Source organism: Doryrhamphus excisus, linkage group LG23, assembly GCF_037039965.1.
Source record: "Doryrhamphus excisus strain RoL-2023G ecotype Guam linkage group LG23, RoL_Dexc_Guam_v1.1, whole genome shotgun sequence".
Classification (NCBI taxonomy): Eukaryota; Metazoa; Chordata; class Actinopteri; order Syngnathiformes; family Syngnathidae; genus Doryrhamphus; species Doryrhamphus excisus.
The window spans coordinates 4,779,342-4,804,711 of NC_136379.1; the positions used below are offsets into that span (position 1 = coordinate 4,779,342).

Here is a 25,370-nt window from a genome sequence, read left to right on the forward strand (position 1 = left end):
AGATGAAAGAGGGAAGAAGTACAATAGTGAAATGGGGAATTAAATAAAAGAATGGAAGGGAAAGATGTGGAATGAATGGAGCGAGTGTCTGATCAGAGCAGTTAGCATGTACTTGGTGAATAGACAGCTTAGTGGCTATTATACAGCCTGGGGAGGATTAGACTGCCTTGCTATTGTTTGGAGCGCTCACACACACACACACACACACACACATACACACACATACAGTTCAGTCTCTGTGGAACCTCATTTTGACAGTCTTCATTTTTCACTGGCTGAAAGCAGTTCTAGATATATAGTATATAGTATATATTTTGTGTTATAGGTGACAAAACGTAGCTAGGAGACCAGGGTTCAATTCCACCCTCGGCCATCTCTGTGTGGAGTTTGCATGTTCTCCCCGTGCATGCGTGGGTTTTCTCCGGGTACTCCGGTTTCCTCCCACATTCCAAAAACATGCTAGGTTAATTGGCGACTCCAAATTGTCCATAGGTATGAATGTGAGTGTGAATGGTTGTTTGTCTATATGTGCCCTGTGATTGGCTGGCCACCAGTCCGGGGTTTACCCCGCCTCTCGCCCGAAGACAGCTGGGATAGGCTCCAGCACCCCTGCGACCCTCGTGAGAAAAAGCGGTAGAAAATGAATCAATGAAATAACATGCAAAAATTGAATACAAACTACTAACTGTGATTAAGTGTGAGTTAAATGTGATTAATCAAAATTAACTATTTTTATTTGATTTCAATTGATTGACAGCTCTACTACATTATCATAAAAAAATTATCATCCATCCAGGCTGCATGGTATGTGACTGGTTAGCGTGCAGGTCACATAGCTAGGAGACCGGTGTTCGATTCCGGGCATCTCTGTGTGGAGTTTGCGACCAGTCCGGGGTGTGCCCCGCCTCTCGCCCGAAGACAGCTGGGATAGGCTCCAGCGACCCCGCGAAAAAGCTGTAGAAAATGAATGAGTGAATGAAGGTGACAAAACGTGTTGTTATTAGTATTTAAATTTCAAGTTAATTACTGTCTCACTGGCCAAAAAAAAGCAATATTCGAACCGCAAATGGCCCCAGGGCCATGCTCTGGAGCACCACTGCTTCTAAAGTAACTTCTAAAACTGGCTTCACTTCTTTTTACACTTGTATGAAAGTTGTCTGACCCTGGACATTATCTTCCTGTTAGGGGAAATTGAACACAAATTTTGTTCAACCTGTACTTAAAAAAAAAAAAAAAAAAGACACTTCTTTCCAACACACACACACACACACACACACACACACACACTAAATAGTGCCGTCTATTGACTGAGCTGCTCCTTCCCTCAAGGAGCTTTTTCTCATTAGTGCAGGGATCGAGCGTGCAGGTTCCATTGTTCCACAAGCACGTGTTAGCGGGCTGTTCTGCCCCATGTGGCCCACAAGGGTGGGAAGCCCGGGAAAAGGGCAGGCCGGGCTTTAGCAATTAGCGAAGACGAGCATAAGGAGAGGAGGTAGAAGAGCATGGAAAGGAGGAATGAAAAAGAAAAGAGCCCTTTTGAAGTTTTTTTTAGAAACTTTTGTCTGTGTCGCCTTCAAAGATGCCCGCCTGCCGCCTTCCTCTGCGACCCTCCTCTTCTTCTTCTCCTTTTCTGGCGGACGTGTTTGTCCGTTGTGAGGTTGCTTTGATCCTCGGCCATCTTACCATGCTCCGTATTGCACATCTCCTGTTTTTCCTGCATGGAACATCTTGCTGCATTTGTCATGAAGCCATCTCGTCGTGATAATGTCAGGGGCTTCCTGTCATGTGATTCCTGCATAGGAGGGGGAAGACTAAACATCTCACTTTTATAACATGCAGCATGTCCCTTGCAGTAATAACACTATTAAATATGGTTATGGTAATGGTTTAATTTCATTTGAACATGCATCAGATTACACTTGAATGCATCACATAATCAGTTCACAGTTCCACGTGTCCAAAAGGAGTAGGAAGAAGCAAAGCTTATTAAATCCTACCCCTCCATCTGCTACTTTTACAATCAGTAACTGTTACATTTGTTCACTTCCTGCTTTCCATAATACAGTTTAAGGTTTCTTTTTTCTTTTTTTTACATGACCATACTAATCTAATCTAACATAACATTACATTTGTTCACTTCCTGCTTTCCTAATATAGTTTTTAAATTTTTTTTTATTTATTTTATTTTATTTTTTATTACGTAAGGTGTAAGGTATTACGAGGTGATATGACCATACAATGACACAATGGGTACCATAGTAACTGTCAATATAGTTCATTCATTCATTCATTTTCTACTGCTTTTCCTCACGAGGGTCGCAGGGGTGCTGGAGCCTACCCCAGCTGTCTTCGGGCGAGAGGCGGGGTACACACCGGACTGGTGGCCAGCCAATCACAGGGCACATATAGACAAACAACCATTCACACTCACATTCATACCTATGGACAATTTGGAGTCGCCAATTAACCTAGCATGTTTTTGGAATGTGGGAGGAAACCGGAGTACCCGGAGAAAACCCACGCATGCACGGGGAAAACATGCAAACTCCACACAGAGATGGCCGAGGGTGGAATTGAACCCTGGTCTCTTAGCTGTGAGGTCTGCGCGCTAACCACTCGACCACCGATACCTATTTGCTTTGTCACCTATAATATAAAAACCTAAGATGTCAGCTTGTTTACATATATTGACGTACAGTTTACTGGATTGTTTTTAGCATCTTTAATGAACAAAATGTATCAAATTGACCCCCTGCATTCTTTATTGTCTCTGTTTGGACACCCACTAATGTACATTGTGTGTGTATGTGTGTATGTGTGTGTGTTCTCTGTGGTTCCTCATGCAAACTTTGTGAAGGTTCTCCGGCGCCACGGCTATCGGCCTCAAGTTTGACAGCTGAAAACTGATACACACAAGCATGCATCCCATAATCTTTCATTCCTCTATTTTGACGCCATTCACACCGTGTGTGTGTGTGTGTGTGTGTGTGTGTGTGTGTGTGTGTGTGTGTGAGACAAGTCTCGTCAACAAGCAGCGGTTTCATCTTCACACGCTGCTAAAGTCTTCTTCTTTTTGTAAAGATGGCTCTTTGTGTGTGTGGCGGGGAGGAGTGGGGGGGGGGGGGGGGTGCGTGCCAACATGGAGTTAGCGCGTATGTTTAACGAGTGTTTTAATCTCCAGAAACACGCAGAAGGACAGGAGAGCATGTGTGTGTGGATCACAGGCGGCTGTCAGCTTCTTCAAGCGGAGACGCAGCGTGTCGTCTCTTAAATGTTTCATTAAGTCAGAGATAATACTGAGAGGTGAACGTTTTGGAACACATTCTCGTGGGATGTGACCTTGACCTTTTTTTTGGGGGGTATGAGAATTTCTCAGCAGACCACCCTGACTCTAAACGAACTGCCTGGTTTACTCTGAGAATACGAACCAGTCACCCAAAATAATAATGATCTCACAATACAGCCATTCCTATGATAATAACTCTTGTATATAAATATACAAGATATACTCTTATATATACAGTATATACTGTATTTTCCTAATCCACACGGACCCCTACCTCATTTGAGGAGCCACTTTTTTTTACTCTAGGGATGTTATTTCATATCCACAGCGCTCTAATAATGTTAAAATAACATTTTTAGAAGGTTGCAAGATTTTTGCAAGGAAATTGCATGACCAATTAACAGCGATTAGTGTTGGTAATCCATTTTTAATGTGCAAAACTCTTAAGTGGGTTTCAAATAGAGGATAAGGGAATCAAATCATAGAATGAGAACCAGATTGTTTATTCCTGACAACAATACCTAATAATTTCATCCGGGCTCATCTGCAGTCCCTGTATGCCTACAAGTAAGCAAGTCTTGTTACAGCGCAGCTGCAAAAAACACCCTTCCTTTCCCTGCCCGCCCTTTTATACACTCAAGATTGTGTAAGAGGCTGGAGTCCTGGACCAATCAGCTTTCGCCACTGCCTTTGTTTGAACCGCTTCTTTCATGGTGTTTCTGCTTTCGTTTATTCGCAAGGGCATCAAGGCACCTGGAACATTCTGCTTTTCCTTTGTTGCAAAGCAAGCTATATGTCATATGCGTGCTCGATGTTTACACCTTAACTGTCAGTTGTCACGTTAGTCCTTTATTGTGTCGGTGCGTGTATAAGTATCTTGTGTTTGTTTTAGCTTTTATCTTTAACAAGCAAAACTGAGCAAATACCCTCACTTAATCCACACTGATCTACCTCATTTGAGGAGCCACTTTTTTTTACTCTAGGGATGTTATTTCATGTCCACAGCGCTCTAATAATGTAAAAAAAAAACGTTTTTAGAAGGTTGCAAGATTTTTGCAAGGAAATTGCATGACCAATTAACAGCGATTAGTGTTGGTAATCCATTTTTAATGTGCAAAACTTGTAGAAATCCTCCCCTTTGAGGACTCTTAAGTGGGTTTCGAATAGAGGCTGAGGGAATCTTAAAGAACCAAATCATAGAATGAGAACCAGATTGTTTATTCCTGACAACAATACCTAATACAGACCTCCGGGCTTATCTGCAGTCCCTGTATGCCTACAAGTAAGCGGGTCTTATTACAGCACAGCTGCAAAAAGCACCCTTTCTTTCCCTGCCCGGCCTTTTATACACTCAAGGCGGGAGTCCTGGACCAATCAGCTTTCGCCACCGCCCTTATTTGAACCACTTTCATGGTGTTTCTGCTTTCGTTTGTTCGCTGGAGCATCAAGGCATCTTTACTAACAGCGATTAGTGTTGGTAATCCATTTTTAATGTGCAAAACTGAATGTAGAATATGATTCCGATTATAAAAAATAGGCATTTTAAGATTTTTGCCATTTTGTGTGGGCTCTTGGAATGTCACACGGGGATGTGCTGTACTTTGATGTTGTTTTGTTTATCATAGGAGTGCTTTGATTACACTGGAATAGTCAAGATAGTGCATGATATACAAGCCCATCAGAAAACTTCACTTTTTCACTTCCTGTAGACATCCTGATACTTTTATTCGTATATGGAGATCAGCCCGGCTGCATCCAAATACATGATGCATGATTGACAGTATTTAGGAATGTGTCACGCCGATTGCGGCCCAGCAGCGTGTCATGATGTCCACCTGGATTTTACATTCTTGTAAAGAGTTGTTGATCAAAGAAGAGTTGTCAGCGTGAAGCCTCACACCGCCACGCCATACCACGCCATACCATGCCATCTTTGAAGTTAAAAACATTCCCCCGTGCGAGTGGACGCCGACGTGTGCAAAGCCTAACATGTGTCGTGTTGACACTTGAGGGAGGCTCAGCTTGGAAATGTGCCACGGTTTGTGTGTTGATACTGGACTGGTGCCCGACGCGGGTCCCGTTGCAGCGTTAACACTTTCATTTGTTTGACACTTAACATCATCAGGTGAGTGGTGGCCTGGCCGGGCGGCTTGATTGGTGACCTTTCAGGTGTGTAATGTAATGCTGGTGTGTGACTTGAAGCACACACATGAATGCACCGCTGATATGGACCCAATGTAAACACGAGAGGACCAATCAGCATCTTTTAAGGGACCTCTGGTCTATAGAAATAATGTCAATGTTTTCAGTCAAAATTGTCATTCAAGTGTAAAAAGAAGATGTATATGTAAAATATGTATTTTTTTTAATCTCCGACAGCAACATCCATGCAGAGGTTTATGTAATCCGTAGTGCAGGAAACCATTTCTTCCATATTTTCACTGTGGGGCCCCGTCAATGCATCCCAGTTAGCGGTATCACAGCAGTCTATCACAGGGCACATATAGACAAACAACCATTCACACTCACATTCATACCTATGAAGGTACCTAGCATTTACCTAGCATGTTTTTGGAATGTGGGAGGAAACCGGAGTACCCGGAGAAAACCCACGCATGCATGGGGAGAACATGCAAACTCCACACAGAGATGGCCAAGGGTGGAATTGAACCCTGGTCTCCTAGCTGTGAGGCCTGTATGCTAACCACTTGACCATATATATATATATATATATATATATATAATAAAAATAATGTTGCCGAGGGTTAAGTCTGTTGTTTCGGCGTTCAAGTCTGGTGCTTGTGTGTCTCACCAAACATTACAGTAACATTACTGACACCAGTGTGGAATACTACATATTTTTAGTCATTTTTAGTCTTCTTTTTCTTCTTCTTCCTCCTTGGGCTTTTTTTTTCTTCAGGGTCACCACAGGTCTTCTACGCCTCCTACCCGGCAGCCCTAAACGCAGCATCCTTCTACTAATATATTCACTTGCTCTCCTCTGGACATGTCCCAACCATCTCAGTCTGGCCTCTCCAAGGCCCCTAACATGTAATGTCCCTTTGATGTATTCCTTCCTGATCCTATCCATCCTGGTCACTCCCAATGTGAACCTCAGCATCCTTATCTCTGCTACCTCCAGTTCTGCGTCCTGTCTTTTCTTCAGTGGAACTGTCTCTAGACCAAACATGGCTGGTCTCACCATATTTGTGTATACTTTTCCTTTTCCATCATTTAGCCATTTTTAGTCATAGACTCTATTCAACCACAAAAACAGCATCATTTATTCATATAGTTTTGAAAAACGGTGATAGATTGGGTTAACTCAGTACTGTTTTTTGATGGACCTCCTGTCCTTGTGGATGATGTGACACACTTTTAATGTTTTAAACGACTTCCATGGCCCACAACGTGCGTGTGGTGTGTCTGGCTCAGGAAAAACAGGGCAGAACGTGAGACAATAAAAGCCAAAGAAAGCAAAACTAAGAACAAAATAAGCAGCCGCGAGTTTCTTCTCTGCAGCGTCCAGAAATGTAAGACGAGCCAGTTGTTAATTGCCAAGAAAACTTCGCAAGTACTAATGAGTAACCCTTTAACGGGAATACTATCCCGTGTGGGCCAAAGCGGGCCGGGGTTGATTGGAAGTTGAAAGCGACAAATCCGAGGGTGCGTTTGCTTCAAAGGCGGCACGTGGCGGCCGACGTGAGAGATTGTTTGATTCATCAGAGAGGAGCGCTGCCTTGATGTCGACTAGAGTTACACAGCTGGGAGGAACGCACACACACACGTATACATACTTATAGAAGACAGATTGCATTCTTGTAGAATTATGTTGAAATAGAATAACATGCAATCACTCAATATCACCTAAAAACAAATACACTAAGCATACTCATGCACACACACGAACATTATTTCGAGCTGGTGTGTCGAAACTTTTTCCACTGAGGGGCTGCATGTAGAAAAATGGGCTTATATTGATCTACTGTGGGTAAATATATGGTGATTTTTTTCAATAAATGTAAAGAATAAACACCGGGCCCACAGTTTGGACAACCCTGATACAAAAAAAAAAAATATTGGTCACTGCACTTAAAGAGTTTGAGTACCCACTGGTTAATAATCGCCGGACTAGTCAATTAATGTATCAATTAAATCCTGGTCACATTCGAGCCGGAAGGCCTTTTGGAATGAAAAATTCAGGTTTAATTCTGGATAGTCAAAAAATTTCCGACCGCATTCTGAGTGCATTCCAAATATTCCGGAGCACTCTTGTGGCTGGCCCGTATGTTGTTATTCATGCTAAAAACTTCTGATGTGCATTGAAAAGGGATTCTAACTGCACTCTGACTGCATTCTAAATTATTCTTAGGGTCTTCCGACAGCATTCCAAACATTCTGATGGAATGTTTAGGATAAAAATTAGGATAATTTGGGTCTCACTGAAAACAAAACAAAGTTTTATTTTGCATCAGATTGATCATGCATCTGCAGCTGCACGGAGGTCGAGTGGTTAGCGTGCAGACCTCACAGCTAGGGGACCCGAGTTCAATCCCACCTTCGGCCATCTCTGTGTGGAGTTTGCATGTTCTCCCCGTGCATGCGTGGGTTTTCTCCGGGTACTCCGGTTTCCTCCCACATTCCAAAAACATGCTAGGTTAATTAGCGACTCCAAATTGTCCATAGGTATGAATGTGAGTGTGAATGGTTGTTTGTCTATATGTGCCCTGCGATTGGCTGGCCACCAGTCCAGGGTGTATGAAGACAGCTGGGATAGGCTCCAGCACCCATCGTGACCCTTGTGAGGATAAGCGGTAGAAAATGAATGAATGAATGAACTTCCCATCACGACCTTCACATGTCATATATGAATGTGTTTGTGTGTGTGTGTGCGGGGGAGGTGGGGAGGCAGGGGCAGGGTGCACCGCCACTTTGATCACAGCGACGTGATCTATTTTTGGGATGTGACAGCGTTTTTTTTATAGCGCGGGGTGGTTTGAGGTTGAAGCCAAAGTCTAAATATATCTGACTTCTGTATAGTATTTAAATTTCCATCATACTTCTTGCTAACCTCGCTATAAATAAAAAAGTGGGCATGACCCCCCCCCCTCCCCAGTTAGAGGAATCGCCCTAAATGCCATCCTGTGACTATTTTAAACGTGATCATAAAGATTTTTACTATGTTGATAAAACTGGAAGAAAGTTATCTTGAGACAATGAAGTCGCCCTCTGCTGGCCACGGCAAAGAATGCAGCTTTATGGAACATTTGCATTGGAGTAAGATTTTAAACGCAGACACTTTTTAGAGGTTATGTTAGATTAGATTAGTATGGTCATATAAAAAAAACAAAAAAAAGAAACCTTAAACTGTATTATGGAAAGCAGGAAGTAAACAAATGTAACTGATTGTAAAAGTACCAGATGGAGGGGTAGGATTTAATAAGCTTTGCTTCTTCCTACTCCTTTTGGACATGTGGAACTGTGAACTGATTATGTGATGCATTCAATTGTAATCGGATGCATGTTCAAATGAAATAAAACCATTCCCATTAGCAGTAGCAGCAACACGGTATGCAGCATACAAGACAGTAACAGCGCTTGTTTGGCTTTCTGACGCCCACATGTTCTCCATTTTGTTTGGCCAATCTCCCCCGTGTGTTCCGTGTAGCGTTAACGAGGTGTGAATGTGGATGCAATGCAGCGATGTGGACAAATGTGTCGAGAAGCAAGGCCACCTTTTGCGTTTAAAAAAAAAAAAAAAAAAAAAACTAGGCTTACAGCAACAAAATGACCAGATTGTCTCCATTTTAAAAACACACGCCAGCTCAGGATGCTGGATGTTTTTGAAAGTTGGAAACGCCGCCGAGTGGAAACACTCGCACAAAATCCCACTGCTGGTCCTGCTGACATTTCTATCATTAAACTTGATTCTGTTGTTGGCAGTGTACTGCAGCAACGGTGACTTACCCCTGCCAATTGGTCCTGTGAGTAGAGTTCGGGTCATAGTTCCTCTTAGTTGCTGAAGGGCCATGTCAGTAAATAATACGCGTTCAACACGTGTGTTTGTGCGTCTTCAGCGTCTGAATCGTACCACCTCAGGGTCGTTAGATGTTGGAGGGTTTACTCGAATGGCGTCAGCATTTTTACCTGAGGATCAGAGCACACGTCTCGTGCTGGAAGACACAGCCACCCCAAGGGGAATGGACATCCTAACTATTGTTGCTGTATCTATGCTGCTGTTGACGGAACTAGCATAAGTATGTGTAGGAATGTGCTGTTCGTTTATTCTGAAAATAGGTATCTTCAGCTTAAAGGTCCTGCTTATTTTTAGATATAAAAGTCTTACCAAGTATTTAGCATTTTTACTTTATTTTATAAACCATCTAAATATCGTATTTTCTGGACTATAAGTCGCTCCGGAGTATAAGTCGCACAAGGGCAAAAATGCATAATTCGGTAGAAAAAACATACATAAGTCGCACCTGAGTATAAGTCGCACAAGGCCAAAAATGCATAATTAGGTAGAAAAAAAGCCATACATAAGTTTCACTGGCGTATAAGTCGCACAAGGCCAAAAATGCATAATTAGGTAGCAAAAAAAACATACATAAGTCGCACCTGAGTATAAGTCACACAAGGCCAAAAATGCATAATTTGGTATAAAAAAAAAGCATACATAAGTCGCATCTGAGTACAAGTCGCACAGGGACAAAAATGCATAATTAGGTAGAAAAAAAAACATACATAAATCGCACCTGAGTGTAAGTTGCACAAGGCCAAAAATGCATAATTAGGTAGAAAAAAACCATACATAAGTTGGGAAAAAAAAAATGCATAATTTGGTCGAAAAAAAACATACATAAGTTGCACTGGAGTATAAGTCGCACAAGGCCAAAAATACATAATTCGGTCGAAAAAAAACACACATAAGTCGCACTGGAGTATAAGTCGCATTTTTGTGGGTAATTTATTTTACAAACTACTTGACTAAAACAGACATTACGTCATCTTGGAAAGCAAGTTCTAACAATAATAAAAGAGCAGAGAACAGGCTAAATATATGTAAGATATGCTAACACAATGGTTGTTCAGCTACACAAAAAATAAACATGGAGCTCTGGAGTATAAGTCTCAGGAACAGCCAACCTATGAAAAAAAATTGTGACTTATAGTCCGGAAAATACGGTATGTTTTTTTAAACATTATTAGAGCCCTCTAGACATAAAATAACACCCCTACTACCTAATATTGTAGACATAAATGTACAGATTTTTTTTCCCTCCCAAAAAAATCTACTCCTTTTTTATTTGTCCAGTCCTTTTTGCAGTAAACTGTTCACATTTTTCTAAACACTTTTTGTCCACAGTTGCTAATCTCTGCGTGCATTCTTTTTCTTCCATTCTTCCATGCATTCCTACACACACACACACACACAATACAGTATGATTACACACACACACGCAAACACACACTTCCAAATATTATTGCTGCGTCTCTTAGCTGTCCGCTGAGCGTAAGCGACCCCGGTTTGGCTCCGCTGTGTGCAAATATACGAGAGTTGAATCAGTGAGTAAGTGATGGAAAGCAGATCCGGAATAGCGGACGTGCCATAAAAATGTGGCTTGTTAATCACATGGTGTGTATTTGGACAATCTCACATGGACAGAAGAATAAGGTTTGTGCTGCTTTGTTACAATGGAGGTCTTTCTTCAGCCCCACCAGCCGAGCGCCACTTTGCAGGAAGCGCCACTGAAACACGAGCGCATGATGGGATATTTCATCCATCCCAAGTGGGAATATTTCTCTTTTCATGCCTCTTATAGACCGGGGTCAGCGGGAGGAAAGCAGATTTTTTTTAGGTCTAACCTTGCTTGTATTCATGTATAGTATGGGGGTGTCCAAACTTTTTCCACAGTGGACCGCGTATTAAAAAATAAAAGGCTGTAAGATCATTAATTCATTCATTGTCATGACATGGCAAGTGCACCTGAACGCCTCACTTCATAAGGCATATTATTGCTCTGTATGCATCATATGAACAAATAAGTCAGTTTGCTGATTATTTTGTTAATTAATCTCGATTATTCTCTATGGCTGCACGGCGGTCGAGTGGTTAGACCTCACAGCTAGGAGACCAGGGTTCAATTCCACCCTCGGCCTTTCTCTGTGTGGAGTTTGCATGTTCTCCCCGTGCATGCGTGGGTTTTCTCCGGGTACTCCAGTGTCCTCCCACATTCCAAAAACATGCTAGGTTAATTAGCGACTCCAAATTGTCCATAGGTATGAATGTGAGTGTGAATGGTTGTTTGTCTATATGTGCCCTGTGATTGGCTGGCCACCAGTCCAGGGTGTACCCCGCCTCTCGCCTGAAGACAGCTGGGATAGGCTCCAGCACCCCCGCGACCCTCATGAGGAAAAGCAGTAGAAAATGAATGAATCTCGATTTAATGGGGTGGGAGTGGGGGCAGTGACCCTCCAAATCCAGCAGATGGCGCTATAGTGGACAGTTAACACAAACGAGAGAATTGAACTTGGAGCAGAACCACCTCCGTCGCTCTTAAAGAGAACACCTCACCTCGCAGTAATGCTGGCGTCGACTGCGTTGGTGATGTCATATTTATGCTGACTCATACTCACGCAGGTGGGTCTAATTAGTGGATGGAGTCCACTCATGGCACCACATCAAACCAGGAAGTACAAGCTTTTTGTTAAACACACACACACGCCTTGAATGTGTACGATTCCCTGTAAAGCGTACTGTTTAGTCTGCAGGAGAACGAGAGCTCCGCTACGTCTGGGTGTAGATCAGACGTATTTATTGTACGGATACACACACGCACACACAGGAAGATCGGCAGCGAGGAGACACGTTTGAAGCGGCCTCACCTGAGACTACACTCTTCTCGCTTACAGACGGACTTATGATGGATTTACTTCAGGAGGAAAAGTTCACGGCGTCTGACTTTTCTTCATGACACGGCGCTTTTCTCAAACCTCGCCGTTAACACGCATGGAAACTCACCAATCAAAAACATTCATTTAGTGGCGCCCCCTTTAGGTTTAGAAGAAATTAGCCTCTGCCATCACTTTCATGGATTGGCACAAAATTTGATGGAGACGTCTATCCTGACAAGACGCCCCAAAAAATGAAAGAAATCCTGATCAAAAACAAACAGGAAGTCAGCCATTTTGGCGTAAACTTGCAAAGGAAGGTCGTACTTGGATGAACACCTTCTACGGACATTCATTCATTCATTCATTTTCTACCGCTTATCCTCACAAGGGTCGAGGGGGTGCTGGAGCCTATCCCAGCACCCTGACATCCCCCACAACAACAAACAGGAAGTCAGCCATTTTGGCGTAGACTTGCAAAGGAAGTACTTGGATGAACTCCTTCTATGGATATTCATTCATTTTCTACCGCTGATTCTCACATGGGTTGCGGGGGATGATGGAGCCTATCCCAGCTGGACTGGTGGCCAGCCAATCACAGGGCACATATAGACAAACAACCATTCACACTCACATTCATACCTATGGACAATTTGGAGTCGCTAATTAACCTAGCATGTTTTTGGAATGTGGGAGGAAACCGGAGTACCCGGAGAAAACCCACGAATGCACGAGGAGAACATGCAAACTCCACACAGAGATGTCCGAGGGTGGAATTGAACCCTGGTCTCCAAGCTGTGTGGCCTGTGCGCTAACCACTTGTACACCGTGCAGTCCTTAATAATTACATTCATTCATTTTCTACCGCTTATCCTCACGAGGGTCGCGGGGGTGCTGGAGCCTATCCCAGCTGTTTTCGGGCGAGAGGCGGAGTACACTTTGGGGTTTGGAATGTGGGAGGAAACCGGAGTACCCGGAGAAAACCCACGCATGCACGGGGAGAACATGCAAACTCCACACAGAGATGGCCGAGGGTGGAATTGAACTCGGGTTTCCTACCTGTGAGGCCTGCGCGCTAACCGCTCTTCCTTAATGAATTACATTGCTATTCATATTGCAATAAAAAACAAGGATATGCCATCCAGGGCGCTAGAGGTAGCTCAGGTCAAAGTTCATCATCTAAAAAAAAACCAGGCACACCGTGTGTGTGTGCGAGGGAAGTTGTAGTCTGTCGTTTATTCTGGCCCATGTTGTTAACATGTCACATTACTGCATGTCATCACAATGTTGTGTCGTCGTTAACGATGGTGTGCGATTGTCTGCTCTGTGGCTTCACTTCATAAATCTTCTTCTCCGCCGTCCTTCATGTTTTCATCACATCGCTCCTCTCTGGTCTTAATGGAGGATGGAGATAATGGCTTCCATCAGGCTGCATAGCCAACACATAAATCACACCAACACTGTGTGTGTGTGTGTGTGTTTGTAACCGAGACAGGCAAAATCATGGTGAATATTTTTAGTCGGAAACCAAATTATACCAAAAAGTATTGCCCATATAACGTAAAAGGTTAATTCGATGGATTGTGTTGCAGTTTTTATTCCATCGGTGCGGTAATAGTTTTTGTTTCGGTTGGACCGGACTAACCGTGGTTTGGTCGGTCCGTCATGGCGTCATGGCGGCTGCTTTTGGCTGAGATGCCGCAACCACCAATGCTCTCTTTTCTCACACAGGTTGTGTCCACATATCCAGTGTCTGTGTATTAAATCCTGGAAGGACATGACCCTTTAGGAAAATACTGGCCCCCTGGTCACACACACACACACACACACACACACACACACACACACACACACACACACACACTCAAACACACACACGAGACAGTTGGGACTCATGTTTCCAGCATGCAAACAGCTGTTAGACATATATCCAGTGTGTGTGTGTGTGTGTGTGTGTGTTTGTATGATAAGGACACTGGAGCTCTGCAAATGTTTGTTGGATCTCCACTTGGGCATCTCTGTGTGGAGTTTTCATGTTCTCCCTGTGTGGGGGTTTGTTAAAAAGTCTAAAAACATTATCTTAATTGGTGATTCTAAATAGGCACCAATAGCCGCGTTTACATGGACCCAAATATTCCAATTGCAATCGGTTTATTTGCTCAAACCTTTGTATACACCTCATTCCGAAAGAAAAGTGCCAATCCGAATGAATATATAATGGCATTCCCAGGGGTGGAATATTCGTTTCTCCAATCCGATTGAGGTATCTTGTACCCGCTCAAACGGTTGTGGTGTTTTTCTTCTTCTGTTGTTTATTAGCGGTTGGCAAGCAGCTTTCGTGTGCATTAGCGCCATCTCTGGAACAGAATCTAAACCCTTCATTACTTTAGTCACAAATCCAGTTTTTATTTATTCATTCATTTTCTACCGCTTTTCCTCATGAGGGTCGCGGGGGTGCTGGAGCCTATCCCAGCTGTCTTCGGGCGAGAGGCGGGGTACACCCTGGACTGGTGGCCAGCCAATCACAGGGCACATATAGACAAACAACCATTCACACTCACAATTTGGAGTCGCCAATTAACCTAGCATGTTTTTGGAATGTGGGAGGAAACCGGAGTACCCGGAGAAAACCCACGCATGCACGGGGAGAACATACAAACTCCACACAGAAATGGCAGAGGGTGGAATTGAACCCTGGTCTCCTAGCTGTGAGGTCTACGCGCTAACCACTAGGCCACCGTGTATAGTTTAATTATGCAATATTAGCAAGATTGACGTTCTTCGGTTTTAAAAATGGAGGCCAGTAATCGGCACTGGACTGCTGCGGAAAGTTTTTGATCCAAACTAAATTTCAAGACCGGATGAATGAAAAACTGACAGTTATTCCAACAAGTGAAAGAAAAACTCGGAAGTCTGTATCACGTGATGTTGATGTTTACGTTTACTGAGCATGCCCCATTGACTATTCTGGTTGATTATAGCAACACATGTAGACAAGAAATTGGAATATTCCTTTTCCATGGATACCATTGTTTTCGGAAAAGTCATTCGTAAAGAGGAAAAACTCATGTAAATGTGGACGTTGACACACATCAGCTGTTTATGAATAAACGAACACGGTGTATCGGGTCTTGATGATTTGTACGACATTGACAGGTTGGTGATAACTTTATAACGATGACGTGTCTGTCTGTTCTTCCGTGCAGATGATTCCAGTTCCAGAACAGCAGGAAGTGGAACGGACCATGCTCCAGATCTGTCCCTGAAGCTTGGTAATGAAAACAATACTTCTTCATACTGACCTTTTAATTGGTGGTGTCTTCTTAGGGATGGGTACCTTTCACATTTTAATCAATACAGTACCGGTACCTGGTACCTGGGAATCGATCTCGCTATATAAATTTTAACAAATATACCAAAACAATACACAACTATTTGTATGCACGTAACGATTGTCGTTTTTGCAATAATAATAATAATAATAATAGGAAAAAGCAAACCCAGCTTTCTGTACTCTATTGCTTTGCCCTGTGGGAAAAGTCATGTGATGTGGGGTCTATCAAACCAGCTAATGAGGATAAATTAAGTTGCACTATTTTACAAATTGAAGTAAATGAAAGTGAAGAAAACTTCAAAGTATGAATTACTGTTCCTTGTGTACTTTTTTAAATGATTGTGGTCATTTTTTGGAGAGAGGAATCTACTATCTGTGAAGCCATTCTGAAACGTAGGGGTGTCCAAAGTGCGGCCCCGGGTACCCCGGTTTGTCACACTTCAATGTTTGAGATCATTAAACCGATTTTAATAATACTGACAACACAACTGAACAGGTTTTAAATGAAACTTTGTAGTATTTAGTACACTTAGTGGCGCCCCCTATAGGTTTAGAAGAAATTAGCCCCTGCCATCACTTTCATGGATTGACACAAAATTTGGTGGAGACGTCTATCGTGACGAGACACCCTAAAAAGTCTGAAGAAACCCTGTTCAAAAACAAACAGGAAGTCAGCCATTTTGGCGTAGATTTGCAAAGGAAGTTTGTACTTGGATGAACACCTTCTACGGTCATTCATTCATTCATTCATTTTCTACCGCTTATCCTCACGAGTGTCGCGGGGTGCTGGAGCCTATCCCAGCTGTCTTCGGGCAAGAGGCGGGGTACACCCTGGACTGGTGGCCAGCCAATCACAGGGCACATATAGACAAACAACCATTCACACTCACATTCATTTTGGATCCTTGTCCTGCTGCAGAACCCAAGTTGTATACCAAGTATTTTCCCAAAGGTCTTGGTGATCATCAAGATGGTCTTTTGGTGGTTTTGGTCTTGGAACTCTGCCATGCAGGCCGTTTTTACCCAGTGTCTTTCTTATGGTGGAGTCATGAAGGGCCTACAGTTCTTGTCGTGGGGTCTTTTGTGACCTTTTGGCTGAGTCATCACAGCGTTCTTGGGGTCATTTTGGTTGGCTGGACGCTCCTGGGAAGGTTCACCACTCTTCCATGTCTTCACCATTTGTGGATAATGGCTCTCACTGTGGTTAGCTGGGGTCCCAAATCTGTAGAAATGGCTGTATTACCTTTTCCAGACTGATAGATCTCAAATAATCTCAGCTAAGTTGTGTTTTAATAAGGATGCAATTTTTTTCTTAATAATAAAAAGCTTCATCGAGAAACTGCATTCACTTGTGTTGTCATTGACTCATATTTAACTAAGTAAAATAGCATAACAGCATAATTAATAAATACGCATCATACATGTCGCTTGTGTCGCTTTAGAAAAATATCAAAGTGGCCCTCTGGTCTCACAGATAATGTAACTTTCTGCAGTGTGGTGTTATGGGTAATGTTTTAATGTGAAATGACATTTACTCTGATTCTTCTGAAGTAGATCTCCTCAGAAGCGTATAAAAAAATCCCCATTGTGGTAGATTGCTTTAATTAGCCGAATACAAGCTTTCTGCTACATAGTGAATTATATGTAATTATATTCACATTGTTGTATGCAGTCTTACTTGACTGAATAAAGCATTATTAAAAATATTGGTTGCGAATGTTTTTCTCACATACCTTTTATGCCATCTGTTGTTATTGTGGCTTACTTATCACTGATGAACCAGTAGCCAGTATTTGCTCTGTTGTCATCGTCTAAGCCTGCCATTTATGGGCCTTGCTTGTGCACTGGGGTGCAGAAATAGGGTCACCCTGCTGGATCAGAAGGGTGTATACCTTATTTTCTGGACTACAAGTCGCTCCGGATTGACATTGAGAGACATAAGTCGCACAAGGCCAAAAATGCATAATTAGGTAGAAAAAAAACATACATAAGTTGCACTTGAGTATAAGTTGCACAAGTCAAAAATGCATAATTCGGTAGAAAAAAACATACATAAGTTGCACAAGGCCAAAAATGCATAATTTGGTAGAAAAAAAACATACATAAGTTGCACTGGAGTATAAGTCGCACAATGCCAAAAATGCATAATTAGGTAGAAAAAAAACATACATAAGTTGCACAAGGCCAAAAATGCATAATTCGGTAGAAAAAAACATACATAAGTCGCACAAGGCCAAAAATGCATAATTAGGTAGAAAAAAAACATACATAAGTTGCACTGGAGTATAAGTCGCACAATGCCAAAAATGCATAATTAGGTAGAAAAAAAACATACATAAGTTGCACTGGAGTATAAGTTGCACAAGGCCAAAAATGCATAATTAGGTAGAAAAAAAACATACATAAGTTGAACTGGAGTATAAGTCGCACAATGCCAAAAATGCATAATTAGGTAGAAAAAAAACATACATAAGTTGCACAAGGCCAAAAATGCATAATTCGGTAGAAAAAAACATACATAAGTCGCACAAGGCCAAAAATGCATAATTAGGTAGAGAAAAACATATATAAGTCACACCTGAGTATAAGTCGCACAAGGCCAAAAATGCATAATTTGGTAGAAAAAAACATACATAAGTCGCACAAGGCAAAAATGCACAATTAGGTACAAAAAAACCCCATACATAAGTCGCACCTGAGTATAAGTCACACAAGGCCAAAAATGCATAATTAGGTAGAAAAAAACCATACATAAGTCGCATGTGAGTATAAGTCGCACAAGGCCAAGAATGCATAATTAGGTAGAAAAAAAGCATACATAAGTTGCACCGGAGTATAAGTTGCACAAAAAACAAAAATGCATAATTAGGTACAAAAAAAACCATACATAAGTCGCACGTGAGTATAAGTCGCACAAGGCCAAAAATGCATAATTGGGTAGAAAAAAACATACATAAGTCGCACTGGAGTCGGGGCGTCTGAATTGTTTTTGTTTTTTTACACAATGAAATGCGACTCCTGAGACGTAAAACAAGCGTGACCTCGTCGTGTCTCTGCGCCCGCTGTTTCGCTTCACCGCCATGCGTTTTTGCACCCTCGCCTGTTTTCATACTTCTTAGTACTTATACTTCTTTCTTAGCCACTTTTCTTCCAGGCGTCTGCTACTGGCCGACCCCGCTGTGAACCTCCCTCTCCATCGACTCCCTGCTCACCTCCTCTTTCCTTTCATTCATGCTAAACAACATAAATCTGCCTTTTGCTTCTTTTCGAATGTTTTTCCTGTAGAATTTATCTCCGCCACGTTGTCCAAACAAGCAACTCCTCCTCTGGTGAGCGTCTATTTGGAGCGGCCGCGCTCCCGTAGCTTCTCTGCGAGGCGCTAGGGACAAAAGGCGAGACTTGAAAGCCTTCTGGGAATGTTTTGTTGTGTGATCTCGCCCGGTTTTAGAGTCCATTTATAAGGAGGTGTCACATAACTCTTTCCGCCTGTTTGCTTACACGCTGCTGCCATAACAAGCATGCAAGACAAGTCGTCTGCTGCAAAAGCGAGATAGGAACCTTTAAATCAGTACAGGACTGGGAATGACATTTTTGGCGCCCCCTATGTATGGCTGGTGGTAAAAAAAAAAGCCATCCGAACAACACAACATGTCAACAATACACGACGCACAAATGGTCCTGCCTGTGCATGGCCCCGCAAAGACGTTTGTTTGATTGCAGCCATGTTTTTTTCAGTCAATCTTGCTAAAATTTTAATTTTATTAGCATTTTGGTCCCATAAGAGAGCGTACGAAATTGAGTGGTAATTTGTCTAAATACAGAGTTACTTTGGAGTCAATGGGGTTTAATAACAGCGCCACCATGTGGTGTATTTGTCAGAAAAACAATAGCACGGCTAACACGGTAGAGGTGGATGTTTTGACACATTTTCACCTTTTTTGTGTGCCGTGGTTCAGGAGCAGAGGACTTAACTGATGCCTAATGTAAAACCACGTGAAACCAGTTCAGGGTGTAAATTTGTGGTGTTAGCATGTTAGCATACATGTAATACAGGTATGCTCAAAGTGTTATATTTACATAAATGGTCAGTGTGGTCAGGGTGTATACCTTATTTTCTGGACTACAAGTCGCTCCGGATTGACATTGATAGACATAAGTCGCACAAGGCCAAAAATGCATAATTAGGTAGAAAAAAACATACATAAGTTGCACCGGAGTATGAGTTGCACAAGGCCAAAAATGTATAATTCGCTAGAAAAAAACATACATAAGTCACACAAGGCCAAAAATGCATAATTCGGTAGAAAAAACATACATAAGTCGCACCTGAGTATAAGTCGCACAAGGCCAAAAATGCACAATTAGGTACAAAAAAACATACATAAGTCGCACAAGGCCAACAATGCATAATTAGGTAGAAAAAAACATACATAAGTTGCACCGGAGTATAAGTTGCACAAGGCCAAAAATGCATAATTCGGTAGAAAAAAAACATACATAAGTCACACAAGGCCAAAAATGCATAATTCGGTAGAAAAAACATAGATAAGTCGCACCTGAGTATAAGTCACACAAGGCCAAAAATGCATAATTCGGTACAAAAAAACATACATAAGTCGCACCTGAGTATAAGTTGCACAAGGCCAAAAATGCATAATTCGGTAGAAAAAAACATACATAAGTCACACAAGGCCAAAAATGCATATTTCGGTAGAAAAAACATACATAAGTCGCACCTGAGTATAAGTCGCATAAGGCCAAAAATGCATAATTTGGTAGAAAAAAACATACATAAGTCACACAAGGCCAAAAAATGCATAATTTGGTAGAAAAAACATACATAAGTCGCACCTGAGTATAAGTCGCATAAGGCCAAAAATGCATAATTAGGTATAAAAAAAACATACATAAGTCACACAAGGCCAAAAAATGCATAATTTGGTAGAAAAAACATACATAAGTCGCACCTGAGTATAAGTCGCACAAGGCCAAAAAATGCATAATTTGGTAGAAAAAACATACATAAGTCGCACCTGAGTATAAGTCGCACAAGGCCAAAAATGCACCAATAGGTAGAAAAATGGTGAGTGGCTTATGAACGACTCGTTTTGCTTGATTAGCCATGTGACCTGATGCATGAATGAAGAAGAAGAAGAGGTCGATTGTTAGCTAGCTTAGCAGCTATGGTAATTGTCGTCATTGGCTTGCAGTGCGGCCTCGTTTCACCCAGCCCGCCAAGATGAGGAAGCGTGTCATCGCTCGGCCGGTGGGCAGCTCCGTGCGCCTCAAGTGCGCTGCCAGCGGCAACCCTCGACCCGACATCGTGTGGATGAAGGACGGTCGGCCGCTGGCGGGAGGCGAGAAAGACGGCGGCGGCGGCGGCGGCGGCGGTGGTGGCGTGGAAGCGGCCAGGAAGAAGAAGTGGACTCTGAGTCTGAGGAGCCTGACGCCGGAGCACAGCGGGAAGTACACGTGTCATGTGACTAACCCGGCGGGCCACATCAACGCCACCTACAAAGTAGAAGTCATACGTAAGTCGTCAGCCATCGCCTTCTTAAAGGGGAAGTGACGTCATTTCACTTTTTAGTGAGTTTGTCTGCGTCCACAGAGCGGACCAACTCCAAACCCATCCTGACGGGAACCCACCCAGTCAACACCACCGTGGACTACGGAGGGACCACGTCTCTACAGTGCAAAGTACGCAGTGACGTCAAGCCGGTCATCCAATGGCTGAAGAGAGTGGAGGCGGGAGACGAGAGCAAGTTCAACTCCACCATTGAGGTACAAACCAGGTTTACAAACCAGCTCGAGAACTGGGAAGATGAGCGTGTGGATGTTTGTCGTTTAGGTGGGGGACCACCACTACGTGGTTCTGCCCACGGGGGAGGTTTGGTCGCGACCCGACGGGTCCTACCTCAACAAGCTTCTGATAACCCGAGCCAAGATGGAGGACGCCGGCATGTACATCTGCCTGGGCGCTAACACCATGGGATACAGCTTCAGGAGCGCCTACCTCACCGTGATGCCAGGTACCCCCCCCCCCCACACACCCCCACACACCACTTCCACCAACTCCGACCTTGCCTTAAATTCCACAGATTCCGTGTGGATTTTCATGAAATAAAATGACTATTAAATAACTACAAAATTCCATCAAATAACAAAAAATGCTGTTAAACAGCCTTTAAATTGCTAAAATTAAAATATCTAAATAATATTATAAATTTATTTTTATATTATAAAAATATTAAATAACTAAAAAAATGCCATTAAATAACTAAAGAAATGTATACATTTAATGTAAAAAAAATCCACAAATTACTAAAAATTTTATAAAATTGCCATCAAACAACTGAAAATTCCTTTAAATTACAAAAAAATATGAAAACAAATGCCAGATTCCATGTGGATTTTCATGAAATAAAATGACTATTAAATAACTACAAAATTCCATCAAATAACAAAAAAATGCTGTTAAACAGCCTTTAAATTGCTCAAATCAAAATATCTAAATAATAAATTTATTTTTATATTATAAAATATTAAATAACTAAAAAATGCCATTAAATAACTAAAGAAATGTATATATTTAATGTCAAAAACTTCCATAAATTACTAAAAATGTAATAAAATTACTAAAAATGCCATCAAACAACTGAAAATTCCATTAAATAAAAAAAAATCATTAAAATATGAAAACAAATGCCATTAAACTTGTTATTTTTTTTAAATGCCATACAATTAGGAAAACATGGCACAGAAAATGGAATTAAATTACTATAAAAAATATTGTTACATAAATAAAGAACACCAGTAACAGAAAATACCATTAAACTACTAAAAATGCAATAAAATAACTCAAAATGCAAACAATTACATTTGTTTTTTAAATTGCCATAAAATTACTAAGAAATGCCACGAAATAACTGAATATTGAATTACTACAAAAATGTTAAATACATTTAAAAAAAACAATAACAAATGCCATTAAATAAGTCAAAAAATGCCAATAAATGCAATAAAATTACCAAAACTGCCATGAAACATATGAACATTTTATTTTATTGTTAAAAAATGACCATTAAAGAGGACCCATGATGCTTTTTCCACTTTTCTGACCTATAAATGTAGATAAAATGTTTTATACTCTCGTGTTAAACGAGGCCAAAGTTTCAGATAATGAAAAAGTTTGCATTTGGACGTGAGTCCTGAAAAAAGTTTGGGATGGCACTAAATGCTCCGTTTCAGAGAGTTTTTCTAGCAATGGCTCCCTGTGATGTCACAAGGAGCCAGGCTTCCTTATATGGGCGTGCTCTGTAGGCCAGATACGCTCTACGCCCCAACCGTTTACAGTCGTTCGCTATTGAATTAGCTTTCTATGAGTTGTATCGTGTACTTGCAGATGTGAAGCCCCAAAACAACTTAGTGGTTTCAGCGGCGTCCCCCAGCCTCCCCTGGCCCGTCATCATCGGGATACCAGCGGGCGTGGCCTTCATCCTGGGCACCGCCCTCCTCTGGTTCTGCCAGTCCAAACGCGCCTGCCCCTCCTCTCCCAACGCGTCCTCCGCTCTTCCCGCGGCCCAGCGCCTCCCGGTGGCGGGGCGAGAGCGAGCGTGCCCCTCGGCTCAGCCGGGCGGTGCGGACAAGGACTGCCTGTCCTACGAGGACTACGTGGCCCACCAGCAGCAGCTGCTGCTCGCTCAGGGCGGCTCCGGCTTGGCCCCGAAGTTGTACCCTAAAATCTACACCGACATCCACACGCACACGCACTCGCACGTGGACGGCAAAGTGCACCAACACCAGCACATCCACTACCAGTGTTAGCAGCGGCGCCCGCGCACGGACTTTTGGAGCACGATTGAAGAATGTAAAGATTTTTTTTTTTTTTTTAAACCATCGCAAAGTGATTTTTTTATTTTGAAATGTTGGCCTTTTGTTCAACATTTCGTTGTTTTGGAGCCAGCCTGCATAGTCCGGTATGAGTATTTAGCATTTAGCATGCTGCTTGTATGAACTATAGTTTTTCATATCAGAGACACCAAGGAGTTAAAATATATATATATATATTTTCTATAAAAATATATATTTTACCGCTTCTGTTCCATCCAGTTTTCCTGCTACTGCGTATCAAATCTTCCTTCTTGAACCTGTGAAGCTTTTTTTCTACTCTTATTTTTATCACTTTTTTGTACAGTTCCCCTCCACAGGTCATTCAGATGTTTTGCGTATGATTTTGATGTTTTGTTGCCATGTCAACGTGACCTGTCATTGTTCAATCAAAAAGCTTTACTCTCCAGTTTGCAAGCGATAAAGTAATGAATGAAATGAATGTTTTGCCATATTGGCGATAATCGGTGAGCCTCCTGCTAGCTGACGGGACTGCAGCTACGTCAGGTTTTTAAAATTGGTTTCCTTCCACTCTTGCATGCTTTAATATTGTCTTTGTTTTGTTTTGTTTTCTCATCATGTTGACCCGTTTAAAGCAGGGGTTTCCAAAGTGCAGCACTGGGGATGTTTTGGAGCTTGCTGCTTGTAAAAAAATACCTTTACATTACTTAAAAATGCTATCTAATGACTAAAACTGCAATTCTATTACTAAAAAATGCCAATAAATAATTTTATATGCTAATTAAAAAAAATCACAAAAGAATTCTATTGAATTACAAAATGATTGCCATTAGATTACTAAAAAAATACATTAAACTAATATATATATATTAAAAAAATATATTAAATTACAAAAAGAAAGAATTCTATTGAATTACGAAAATAATACCATTAAATTACAAAAAACAGCATTAAATTAGTTTTAAAATTCTATTAAATTATAGAAAAAAGGCCATTAGATTACTTAAAAATGCTATTTAATGACTAAAAATGCAATTCAATGACTAAAAATGCAATTCAATTCCTAAAAAATGCCAACAAATAATTTCTTAATACAATTTTATTACTAAAAAAGCCATTAAATTACTAAAAAAATACATTAAAGTAATTTTAAAATTATATTAAATTACAATAGAAAAGAATGAAAAAAATGAAATTAGATTACTTAAAAATGCAATTTAATGACTAAGAATGCAATTAAATTACAAAAATGCATTAAATTACTTAAAAATTCTACTAAATTGCAAAACCAAATAATTCTATTAAATTATAAAAAGAATGCGATTAGATTACTTAAAAAGGCTATTTAATGGCTATAAAATGCAAAAAAAAAAAAGTTGAAATGTTGAGACAATAACTATTAATACTGTATGCTTTGTCAACTTTAAAATATATACATATACTGTCTATTTACATGTACTGTATATACTGAATATTTATATATAGTGTATATATGTATAACTTAACGTCTCTGTGTGGAGTTTGCATGTTCTCCCCTTTGGGTGGGTTCTCTACGGATGCTTCGGCTTCCTCCCATATTCCATAAATATGCATTTTATGTTTATTGGCAGCTCTAAAAAAATCAATAAATATCCATAGGCGTGATCGGCTGGCAACCTTTGGCTCCTTTTGACACCCCTGCTTTAAAGCAAAGAGCCTAACCACTAGCACAGCGGCTGATGTGCACTTAGAGTACCACTGCTACATGGAATCACCCCACCTAAAATGTTCTATAAATTAGCCACCCCAAAAGAAAAGTGTATTTTATTTGTAATTTATTGACTGTGGGCATTATACTGCATGAGTTGGTTTCAGTGTAAGATATTGTATTTATACGTGCTGGCAGAGTATACAAAACCTTCTAGGTCATTAATCCTTGTATGGACAATCTTGTACAGTTGCCTCATCATTAATCACGTTATTGTTGCCATTAAAAACTCCAATCTGTGGTAACTGGACGGTGTGCTGCTA

The 25,370-nt window shown here is 41.3% G+C and overlaps 1 protein-coding gene across 1 annotated transcript in view; it reads left to right on the plus strand.

Annotated features, from left to right (window-relative positions):
* fgfrl1a (fibroblast growth factor receptor like 1a) overlaps window positions 1–25,370 on the plus strand; it is a 58,444-nt gene extending 33,074 nt beyond the window's left edge. The window contains exons 4-8 of the mRNA XM_058064322.2: window positions 15,385–15,450; window positions 20,723–21,043; window positions 21,121–21,293; window positions 21,361–21,541; window positions 22,915–25,370. Coding sequence (XP_057920305.2) covers window positions 15,385–15,450; window positions 20,723–21,043; window positions 21,121–21,293; window positions 21,361–21,541; window positions 22,915–23,336 — 1,163 coding nt within the window. The 3' untranslated portion in view covers window positions 23,337–25,370. The remainder of the gene's footprint in view (window positions 1–15,384; window positions 15,451–20,722; window positions 21,044–21,120; window positions 21,294–21,360; window positions 21,542–22,914) is intronic.